This window comes from Tigriopus californicus, chromosome 6 (assembly GCF_007210705.1).
Source record: "Tigriopus californicus strain San Diego chromosome 6, Tcal_SD_v2.1, whole genome shotgun sequence".
NCBI classification, from domain to species: Eukaryota; Metazoa; Arthropoda; class Copepoda; order Harpacticoida; family Harpacticidae; genus Tigriopus; species Tigriopus californicus.
In genome coordinates, this window is record NC_081445.1 from 11,783,356 (window position 1) to 11,794,856 (window position 11,501).

The following is an 11,501-nucleotide window of genomic DNA, read 5'->3' on the forward strand; positions in this document are numbered from 1 at the left end:
ACCGTACACAGACAGATGTCTTGAATGGATTCAAGGCACAGATATATTGACACAATCGCTCGAAAGTGAATCTGATCAGTAATCGAGTTTGAATTTGATCGATGATACTCGGGTATTGAAGGTTGGTCTGGAATGCTTTTGAGGAAGTTATCCAGGTCCTCTTTGAATTTGGGGAGAGGATTTTTTTCCAACATAGATGACTTGAAGGGAGAAGGGCAGTATGTTGTAGAGTCTTGGGCCTCTCTCAAGAAATGAGTGGCGAATGACTCAACATTCGCACTTTTGTTGTTGTTCCAATGAGGTTGGATACATGTAATACGTTCATTGTCTCGTTAGACGAAATTAATGTCCGTGCTATGGTACAGCTCATGGATATATTTAAAAGTATGTAATATGGCATACCATTCGTGTCTCCATTGCACACTGTACAGGAGTAGATGCTGAAGTCGATCCCAGTATGAGAGTTTAGACATTCCAGTGATTTGCCGAGTGAAGCACCGGAGAATACTATCCATTTTGTTTAGTTCGCCAACAAGATATGGGCTCCAAATCAATGAGGCATAGTCCAGAAGGAGTTGTACGATCATTGTCTAATGATCTGATGACATTAGATTTGGCACCTGAGCCGCGAGTTTTTTTTTTCGTTTATTTGCCTTTAATTTCTTTCCATTTTCACAACCGCTACAAGTATCGGTGTTGCAGTTGCACCTCCTGAATCTGAAAGTGTAAAGCTGTGTGCATTATTTTCTATTTGTTTTCAATGATATAAACAATAGCGTTCACAAGAGAGATTCCAGGTACAAAGGGACCCGCTGTAAATACCTCTTCTTTCCACCTATCATCTAACAAGCTTTGTCAACTTTTGATTTTATCCCTTGGTATCCATTGTCTTGCTAAGATGGTCACAACTACATGGACATATGTTTTTCATTTGCTAAAAAAACATGTAAACCTGACAGAATAAGTAGCTTATTATGCAACACAGACTCACAAAAAATTTGATCTAGAGCTATTACTTGTTATTGGTGTAAGCGGCAACCGAACGAATGGGGTAGGTTCCTGCTTTAGGGAGCCAACCTTACCAGGGAGGATAAGTGACTTTGTGAATAGTAGACCTGGAAAAATAGTTGCCATTTTAGCCGTTTTTTTCTAAAAATGAGAAAATGCGACAAGTTGACAAAACATGGAAAAAGTTATGAAAACTTAATAAAAAGTTGTGATTTTGTGCAAATAAGGATGTTAATAAGCAAAACCAAGTTTCAGTTATGCCCATTTTAGCTTCTTTGCTGCATTTTTATATGTTACAAAATTTAGGCACCCAACTGTATTCACTTGGCTATTCATTGAAGTCACAAGAAATTAGCATTTATTTCTTGCAATGTTTGACTCATTTTCAATTGATACAGATGTCATAGTAAACAATTGATTCTCTTCTGAAGCCGACTTTTTTGGTGCTGAGCGTGCTTTTGTTCACAAAATGATAGTGGGTCGGATTTAGCCCATAATGGCAGATGTAGCTCGATTGCAAGTTCTCTCGTTTTTGTAGACTCTTCCAAACCAGAACAAGGGCGTTGAAAATGGTATATATATAATTCGTTGGTAGACCAATTATTGTTTAAAGTTGAAGTGGCAACAGCTAGAGAAATCATAATATTTCACTTTGATTATGCCGGGAATGACATTCTTTGCAGCGGTTAGTAAAGCCACGCACTTGTAGAAATATGGACTGTTAACAAGCTTCAAGTCAAATCGGCCTGGTCTTGGTCATAGCGACTCTGAGCCATTTTTCGAATCAATATGATAAAATAAGCAATGTACATCTCTTCAATTAAAGGCAAGTAACTTTTGACCATTTACTCGTAAAGTGGTTCGTTTCAAAGTTATATTGTCAAAAGCTGACCAAAAGCAGGCCAAAAATTCGGATTTTATGTAGTGTTTACAACATAACTTTGGACAAATCCCCTGAGTTCCCTAAGCAAGGTTTTGAGCTCCAACCTTGGCCAAGTTCATCTATTTACCAAAATCTTGTGGTCGTATGAAGTGCTCATTTGGAAAAAAGTGAACGGTTTAGGAGATAACAATTGTTTGCTTCCGTTCGCAGTCCACATCCCTAAAAGTCCGTGGTAAAGCCAATGAAAACCTAAATTTAAAAAAATGTATAAGGGTCTGGCTGAGGATATAATCCTTCATCTGATCATGCTGCACAGAAGTAAATAAAAGGGCAGAAGCAATGAGCAATAAGTTAAGAAGAAAGCAAATAAGGACCCAAATGACAATAAAAGGGAAAAGATATCCTTAAATGTGAAAAGGGTGGAAAAAGAGTCGAGAAAGAGGAAAAATGCCAAAAAGTGAAGGACATGAAAATTTGACTAAAAAGTTTTTTTTCGGCCCAACAAGGTCAATTTTTATTTTATCAGGTTTCAGTTCTTTTTTTCGAGGTTTAGTGATTAAAATAGTATCCAATCGTGAGTGGGGTCCCCGTTCGACTCGCTATCCCGATTTTTCTCATGGATATTTGTTAATTGTAAAACTACTTACTTAAATCCATATTTTGTTCCAATTTATTTTTCTTTTGTTTGGTGTGTAAGGGTCGAAGCCAGCCATCACATCGTCAATTTCCAAATTCCGTTTGGCACTGCCATGTCCAGTATCAGTATGGTTCTTTGTCTGCGAGTAAAATTATTGCCTAAAAGTTTTCTTTGAAAGGAGGTCGGGCAGGAGATTCGAAACAAGGCCCCACTCACTCTAACAAACTGCACTAACCACTACGCCACGTTTCCGTCCTTGATACTAGACTCGATACTATCTTTTGGAATTTTTTATTGAAGAATTACCGTACTTTGTTGGTCGGTCAATTCTAAGCCGTCCGGTTCATGCAATATAAACACAAAAAGGTTAGATAAGAATATTTATCAGGCGTAAAAGACGGAGACATAAAAAGTCAAGGAGATACGAAAGCTAGATGATCAGTCAATTAAATTGTTAAAAATCAATTAAGTCAAGGGAGTCAAAAAAAACCCAAAAGCCAAAAGAACAGCGCTGGGCCAGCATTTCAAAAAAGGCCTTTAAATAATTGAATTTCAATAATTAAAAAACAACAACATATTTTTTTTCAAAGGAGAGAGAAATATTCAATGCAAGTTCTTAATATCCAAAAAGTTTGAAATACGAACTATTTGTATGCTTAAAGCACCCGATTTGATAACAATCGCCTTCCAAGTTACCACTCACATATTACATATAATAAATGTTCCAAACTTGATCCAGTAGCCCAAGATAACAAGTACATGTATACCTTTAAAAACACTTGTTTGCTTATTTCATAATCGCAACATTGATTTTTGATCCTCTTGTCAAACCGTCCTGCGCTCCGACCATGGTTGTTGGTTGGCACTCGTTTGCTTTCTTGCCACTACAACCACCGTCCGAGTATAACAGTAAGCAATGTGCAGCACCGGACTCGGGGCATCCATTCACTCACTCTATGTGACATGGCAGCTCTCTCTGAGTCTCTCTTTCTCTGTTCCCATGTATTTTTCTTCCTGGCAACTTGGCTCTCATTTCGTTGTTCTGCGGAAGCGTCAAAATGAAGCTGAATTAAACATGAGTAAAGTGGGCGAGGTAGTCGCAGTCTCAGTCTTACGCCGATTGAAGGTGATGGAGAGTTCATTGGAGACATCGCCAGTTCTATCTGCTCTGTGACTTATGAGGTATTGCTATTGACAGAACATGTAGGGCTAAAATGGTGGCATGGCAGATGTGGTTAAGCGATTCTTCGTTGTGGGATTGTGTCTTTTGATCTTGGGATCGTTCCAAGTCGTCCTCTGGATAGCTTATCCCAAGGTTGGAGGGCTGAAACATTTGAAGAAATCCTCTGGAAACGATCCAGCATTGATCCAGGGGCAAAAGACGATTTTGCTCTACACCTCGTTCTTTAGGTAATGTGCACATTAATGATTCATTTTTCGGCTTTGAGATTAATTGAATATCATCTAGATTCGAGAATTGGGACCTGGAGGAGGGCAATGGCGCCTTTCAGAAGCTCGAATGTCAGGTACAAGACTGTTTCCTGACCAATGATCGGAGTTTATTCGAGAACATTTCCAAGTTTGACAGTGTCCTCTTCCACTTGGGAAATCTTGATGAGATTGATCATGAAGATTTTTATGCCAAAAGAGCACCCCATCAAAAGTAAGCAGATCTTAACTTTATTTGGAGCAACATGTCCAGGTAACTTCTTTTCTTAGGTTTGTGATGTTCTATTTGGAGACTCCGTTTTCGCTTCCATCCAATTTTTGGGATGCCAAACTGAAGAAATTCTTCAATTGGACCATGACTTATCGGACGGACAGTGATGTGTTCAGTCCTTATGGTTCTGTCAGACCCAAACAGGAGATCTTGGACCCGGAGGCTTTACAAAGGCATTTCGATCCCGATAAGTGAGAACCTTTCAATGTGATATCTTCAAAGGGAGTGCGGATGATATCGTGTTTCAGACTTCCGGCCAATCTGCGGATGGCTGCAGAACGTCCGGGTTTGGTTCTTTGGTTCGTGTCCAATTGTCATTCCAATAGCCTTCGTGAAACCTACGTTTTGGAGTTGCAAAAATTCATTCAAGTAAGTGTTATGGAAGCATAATTGTTGGTGTGAGTTTGTTGTTTTGGGAGGGACTTCTTAAACTTTAATGATTTTAGGTCGACATTTTTGGATCTTGTGGAAGGCCAGGATGTCAGAGAGGCTCAGATTGTGATAAAGACGCCTTCAGGAAGTACAAATTCTACTTGAGCTTTGAAAATGCGTTGTGTTCTGATTATGTCACGGAGAAACTGTTCTCAGCTCTATCCAAGGACATTGTCCCAATTGTCTTGGGTATGTTTTCTCACCTCGAGTAAAGAGATTGTTTTTTGTCATTACTAAATCTTGTTCCAGGAGGTGCAGATTATGCTGAGATTGTTCCACCTCATTCCGTTATTAATGCCAAAGAATTTCCCAACCCTCAAGATCTCGCGGACTACCTTTTAGAACTGGATGACAATCCGGACAAGTACCTGGAATACTTCTGGTGGAAGGATAGTTACTTGGTATCGCAGTTTAATAATTGGGTAAGATGCTAGGTACATTCATGAATGGGCTTCAGAGAATGACTGTAGGGACAAAAAGATATGCTTGACCTGTCAAATTATGGCTTGTTCGAAAATTTCGCAATAGGTAGAAAACTTCAACACAAAACCTCGTACACGGCAGTCCCAAGACTTCTTCAACATGGTCTCTTGAGGGAAAATTGCTAAAAAAAGCTTTTTAGTTTAAAGTGCAAAAATAGCATTCTAGCACTGCAGTAGTGACAAACTCATATGCTAGATTGATCTTGTTATTAATATGGGCCAATTTTCTACAGATCCAACTAAATATTTTGGCCAAATTTCCTTTGATTTGTCAAATCAGATGAGTGTTTGTACAACTCCAAACAAATCAGTATCTGAGCTGACGTCTACGAGGTTCCGTGAAGGATCTATTATGCAATACTTAAACAAGCCAAAGTTTAATTGTCAATAACAACAGGTTTGATTACGTTTTCGTCTATTTTGGGTAGTTTGGTCAAAATGACTTTTCCTCAAGTTACACTCTAAGACCTCCTGAAACAGTGCAACTTTTGGAGAATCAAAGGATTATTATCATTTGAAGAGACATAGGTAGACAGGGTGGAATATGTGCTTTTATGAACCCAATGAGCAGGTCATGTGTGGAAACAAATATTCAGACAGTTTATAATGTAAAGCCACCAAAATATTTAAAAGGATATCATTTATGTGCACTATTTATATTATTTCTTAATTTGTGGTTGTTTGGGATTACATCTTTTGTGGGCAGTGGGGGTAAGAAGTGGATTAAAAAAAAATAATGGAACAAAAATTGCAACTCATTTTTCTGACTCCTACTGATGAGTGAAATATGTTCTCCTTTCAGAAAACTGGCTTTTGCAACCTGTGCAAAAAACTGAATGAGCCAACACAAACCCATCAAGTAATCACTAATCCTGTTCATTGGATGTACTTTCAAGAACAAGTCGAAGTTTGTCTTCGTCCCGACAAGATTCCTTGGGCGGCCTTAAAAATAGGGTCCGAAGAATACTTCAAAGGGGTCGTTCTGTTGGGCAGCATCTGTTTTATTTTGCTTTTTGGTATTGTCTATGCACTTTTCAGAAATGACGTTAAGGCTCTGTTGACGGGGGATAAATATTAAAGCATATACTAACATCAACAAATTTGGTTTATCCATGACTGAAAGATAAATATGGTTCCACATCATATCGGAAAAGGTCGTGATCAACTTTATAGGCTTGGTAGAGTTGCAAAACTTCAGCTTTGGACAATTGAGAGAAATAAAACTCCTCCAGGAGCTCTGTTTGGCCTGAATTCTTCCACTGAAGGGTTCCCTGCAACTTTGGATGCACCCTTTGAGTGAAAAATTCCTGAATACCACTCTCTTTTAACGCATATTGGACCTAAGGTTAGAGTAAAAAATACATGGATCTAATAAATCTAATAAGTCGGTTCTCCAAGCTGATGCAACTTATCTTAAGTATAGTTTCAGGTTAGAATATACGGCATATGAACTCATTTGACTAACCTCTTGATCGAAATCTTTGCCGAATTTGAGGATGATACTTGGGTGGTTCTGTAGTTGGCAGGGACTGCACACTTTCCAGTACGGTTCCCAATGAGAATTAAGGTTGGGATTGAAAATAAAATCCCCGTTTGACAATCCTTGCCAAGAACCTGGAGAAAACAAGAACCAAGGGATTTTAAGCTTATATCGATATTCATCAGTTCCCATTATTACCTGGAATGTGTTCCTTAGTTCCATTGACGATGAATCTGACAAATTCTGGAAACGTCAGGAGAGGATTGACATCCCAAGAGTGGGATCCACGGTAATGTAACGCCAACAGATGCGTTAAATTAGAATACATGTTGGTGTGTTTTAGGTCACCTGAAAGATTTTAAATAATCGAGAAATCTTGAATTTCTTCGTATCAATTAAGCTATTGAATTGGATTGCTACCACTTCATCTCAAATTTACATTTTATTTTTTAATTAGGTTTTCACGGGTGTAATGTTCGGCTCTTATCAATGCCCAGGATGTTTAAAGTCACAATGAGAAACTTCATGTCATGAATTTTGTTCAAGAGTGTCTGGGAAAAACCTCAAGTCACTAATGAACATTAATTAGATTTCCACGGACCAAGTTTGATTTTCGGTTGTTTAAAGTAAAAATGATGCACTGAAAACTTGTTTTAGGCTATATCTATTTACCTTGAACTTCCTTTACAAAAACGTAGAGATACGCCGATAAAAGTCTTTCCAACGGATGTCGAACCACCATAATCTTGTACGTATCTTGAAAAGTGTCATTCAAACTGCCCGAGGGAAATCCAATGTTGGTCAACCCTTTATCTGGAACTTTTAACACTCAATAAAAGCAGAGACAAAAGCAAATTAACTGTGATCTTACGGCTTTTGAAATGTTGGTGAGACTGGATTAGGAATGACGACAAAGATGTGCTCGCTACTTTGGGGATCATGCACATCATAACGTCTGGTTGCTTCAGATAAAAGAACTTAGCTTGATTGAGAGCCTTAAAAGGGATCAAATGTGGGTATTTTTTGCACTGTTGATGCAAATGGTCGTTTCTGGCTCGAAATTCCCGCTTAAGAAGCTCATAGTTTTTCTCGTTGGACTCGTTTGCTTCATAACGGGATTGGGTGGGATGCGACTCCAAAGATTTGGCTAATAATGTTAAAACACTGATGAACACTAAAATATATGTTGAACACCTGAGGCAAGTTCTCTTAAGCGAAACAGTTCCAAGATCAAGAAACCACTTCTCCGTTGATAAAAGTGTCATGTTTATTTCTCTTTCCGAAAAAATCATGAGTAACCTTGCCTTTGAAATAGGTTGCGTGACAAAAAGAGCGAATAAATCAATGTTCCGCTACAAGACTATTTACCGAGATCTTTCCCGGTAAAATAACCAAAATCAGTTTCTAAATTTCCTCTTTTTCTCTGGATATTGAAGATCACCGGGCACAATAACACCATATTCCGAGTAATATTCTCCTCCACTCAATATTGAGGCCCACATAGAAAACGATCCCCAAGTAATGATGGTGTGATTGCAAGAGGCGAGTAATGCTAGGTCATATCCAATGGCATCAGGAGAATTGGTATCGCCTTTCCCTGGAAATTAGATTCATTCATTTGAAATAACCCATGGACAACTGAAGAAAACAGTTTGGAAAAATTTGGAATCTCCTGAGCAATAAACTTTTTCCAAAACGGATACATAACAAGAGGAAGATATCTTGCCAAATGAATGAACTTGACCAAATTGGGCCAAAATCTGCCGTAGGAAGCTTTGGATCTGTTACATTGATACATATTTCAGTAGTTGAGAGACAGTTCACGTTGGGAACAAAGAGAAATCTTCTTTTAAAAATGTAACTTGCTTATATATATATTATATTATATATATTATATGCTTGCGTTGAATTGTTATGGTATTTAATAGTGGGCGTCAAATTCCTCATTCCCCGAAGTGATCGATTTTTAAGTTCACATAAATCTTACTGACTATGTTTGGGGATATTGAATGGACGGATTTTACGTTTGGCTAATTTTGATTAATTCATCAGCTGTTGTTGAACTAACAAGTAGACTAATCGCAAATTTTATAATGTTTGACAAATTCCTGAAAAAACTCGAAATGATTGCTCGTTTGTGTTTGAGGGCTCATTTTGTTGAACCGTATTCACAACCCAATATTGCAATTTTCAGACTTATCAGTTGAGCGCCTTACCCAAGAAATACAGATCTTTGTGTTTGTTCTTGATGTGTTTTCTCCCCCATTCCATATCATCTGACACAAAGAAGAACACCACGTGTTCATACTCTTCCCTAAAGTACTCCATGGCTTGATAGAAAAACTTCTTCGTATAGGGACTCTCCATTCTGAACATCTTCTGCATATAAGGAATGTAATCCTGAAAGACAAAAGGCCAAAAAAAATTGTTTCTCAAGCCCAGACCAGGTTTGCATTTCGATCTCACAGTTCGTCGATTGTGAACACCAATAAAAGTTATTTTGGTCACGGGGAAATTTCTTTTGGCCGCAGCCCGGATCCTGAAATCATTGGCGTAATCTTTGAACTTCGGTTTGAACCTGAGATTCTTTCGAATAGAGGAAAGTCCATTTTGATTAAAGAAATAAAACATTTCTTGAGCTGGACAACAAACTGTGGCGTCTGTCTGGAACATATTTCAAAATACATAATATTATGATTTATAATACTTTATTATGATTTTGAGTTCCTTACCATGTATCCAGTTGACCAGAGGTCGAGAAGATGTCCTTGTCTCAAAGCTGGATCTTTTACAAGATCCTCAATCCCTTTACTAAATACCTGGAAGTTGATTTCGTTCCAATTGCAGAACTTATTTTGTAAAATGGGCAACTGAATGTCCTCGAAATATTGAGTTAAGAAATCATGCGTTTCTTGCGAAAGATACGTCTTGACACCGATTGCTTTATGGATGGATATAGAGAGAGCATGGGCAATCAAATGATTTCCTAATCTGCCTTGAGCTGCGACAAGGAATATGGATTGATTTGAGGCACTAAATGTCATTGGATTGAAATGTTCACATTTTGATTCTTGAGTGGAACAACTGTTCGCTTCACAAAAGTCTTCTGACAAGACGACGGATATGCTAACCACGAAGAATATAATTAATACTTGCATGGTTAACCCATGACAGTGATGCTTCATCTTATTGCATGACACTGTGTGCCGTATTTTTGTTTTGCAGGTACTTCTTACTCGTCATTTTGGGGTTCGGAAGGTTGCGTGAGCAAATGCGACAAAGTGGATGCGCTCCCAATTAATACATTGTATTACAGCTTGTAGGACAATAAGAGATGATTTTGAAGGTTTAGATGCTTCCTTTTTTTCCTTACCGCCAACGGCAAACAAAGCGCCATTGGCTGTTTGGCTTGCTTGCGGCTCCTGGGACTAGTCTGAGCCGAAATGCATTTTTTCCATTTTTGTAGTACTACCATCGCCTAGATTACAGCTATTAGGCAGCTAGGCACGCATTTCACTCAAAAAAACTTGTTGCCCGCCAGCCCAATTTTGCATTTTAAATGAAAATTCATTAAATCAACGAGACTGCCTGTCTCTGGCCGGCTCGTACCATTTCAAAACTTTAATCAACTCAATTATCAACTTGTGCCCGACTTTAAAATCAATACTTTTGCTAAATTTACTTTTGGCTTTATAACACAATTTAATAAAAACAGATGACGATGAAAAGTCGGTGGTATGCTACAAGTATACAATATATAGCTCTCTATTTATCCCTATTCGAATGTCAAAAGTGTTTGTAACTTTTCCCTAAAGAATTGAAAAGCCTTTCAACAGTGTTGTTAGTGTATATATAGTGTTTGAATAGATAAGCAATAAGTTGTTCGGCCAAAAATAACTTGTTAAAGTCAGGCATTTTAGAGCGTACTTTTGCATTTCTTCGGTTGTTTGTCCGCAATGAGAGGAGGGAGAGGAGAATGAAAAGGGCTAATAGAGAGAATCAAATTGTTCTATGAGAGGACCCGTGAAAGAGGAGAGGTGGAGAGGAGAATGAAAAGGATCTAGAACAATAGCAGAAGGTTGAACACCTGACCCATTTTCGAAGATATTTTTACATTCAGTATTTTTTAAATACAATCTACACTTTCTTTCACCTTTGTGGTTACTTCATTCACTAAAATTGCAATGGTCTAATTGGGAGGAAAAACAATATCTAAATTGGTATTTTTTCAAACAGAAGCGATTGTTTTTTTAAACGATCGTGCCTTTGAGTTCAGGCTTGGACATTACCCAGACTGATCATCCACTCTCCACTTGACACCGTGGGGACATCTGTGTGCAACACTTTTCGACGAAAAGCTGTATTTGTTCACAACTTAGCAGGAATTGAATTTTTCATTTCAATTATTTACCTAGTAACACTGTGAGATTCAATGTTAATTCAGCAAGAGCCCCGTTGCCGTCAGCAATCTGTCCCAAATGGCTGCGAAAGCTAGCAATTGCATGTCGGACTTTATCTGGTGTGAATCGGGCTCCAACTTCCCGAGTATGGAACCGGAGTGAGTCCATATTTTGATTTCGTTTCGTACATGCCACTCCCTCAACACGCCACCATAGCTAGTAATCCAGGGGGTGTCAGATTGTGTGATGAAAGAGGTCAGAAGGTTTTGGGGCAGAGCTTGAAGAAATTAGTCGTGCGTTGTTCTGGCCATATGAGCCGGGGCATCATCATATTTTCGGATGTTGTGATTGCTTAGAGCTAGGATAATCTTCCTTGTGCCAAGGTAACACTCTACTTTTCAAAAGGTTCCGGAAGTCATTGGCATTGATTTTCATCTCGACATCAATATAGAATGGGGG

At 38.4% G+C, this 11,501-nt stretch overlaps 2 protein-coding genes and 1 long non-coding RNA gene across 8 annotated transcripts; 1 reads left to right on the forward strand and 2 right to left on the reverse strand.

The window, feature by feature from the left end:
* Positions 1–1,343: 1,343 nt before the first annotated feature.
* LOC131882008 (uncharacterized) lies at positions 1,344–3,437 on the reverse strand. Of its 2 annotated transcripts, XR_009373436.1 has the most exons (3): positions 3,296–3,437; positions 2,019–2,667; positions 1,344–1,636 (listed from the first exon to the last, which is right to left on the reverse strand). It is a non-coding gene; the product is annotated as an uncharacterized LOC131882008 (long non-coding RNA). The 2 variants fall into 2 exon arrangements; XR_009373435.1 differs by having other exon boundaries at positions 1,344–2,667.
* Positions 3,438–3,750: 313 nt separating this feature from the next.
* On the forward strand, positions 3,751–6,262 carry LOC131882005 (alpha-(1,3)-fucosyltransferase C-like). Its single transcript, XM_059229017.1, has 7 exons — positions 3,751–3,938; positions 3,997–4,191; positions 4,248–4,439; positions 4,497–4,617; positions 4,695–4,869; positions 4,930–5,102; positions 5,965–6,262. Exons 1-7 carry the CDS (start codon positions 3,751–3,753, stop codon positions 6,238–6,240), a joined length of 1,320 nt encoding a protein of 439 aa, XP_059085000.1. The 3' UTR covers positions 6,241–6,262.
* Positions 6,140–9,858, reverse strand: LOC131882006 (galactoside 2-alpha-L-fucosyltransferase SEC1-like). Of its 5 annotated transcripts, XM_059229023.1 has the most exons (8): positions 9,375–9,858; positions 9,109–9,306; positions 8,859–9,042; positions 7,514–8,239; positions 7,315–7,455; positions 6,841–6,990; positions 6,628–6,776; positions 6,140–6,502 (listed from the first exon to the last, which is right to left on the reverse strand). In XM_059229023.1, the coding sequence occupies exons 1-4, from the start codon at positions 9,825–9,827 to the stop codon at positions 8,040–8,042; spliced, it is 1,035 nt and encodes a 344-aa protein (XP_059085006.1). In that variant the 5' UTR covers positions 9,828–9,858; the 3' UTR covers positions 6,140–6,502; positions 6,628–6,776; positions 6,841–6,990; positions 7,315–7,455; positions 7,514–8,039. The 5 variants fall into 5 exon arrangements, with proteins under 5 accessions (XP_059085006.1, XP_059085001.1, XP_059085002.1 ...); XM_059229018.1 differs by having other exon boundaries at positions 8,859–9,306; positions 9,375–9,851; XM_059229019.1 differs by having other exon boundaries at positions 7,315–7,461; positions 8,859–9,306; positions 9,375–9,851.
* Positions 9,859–11,501: the final 1,643 nt, after the last annotated feature.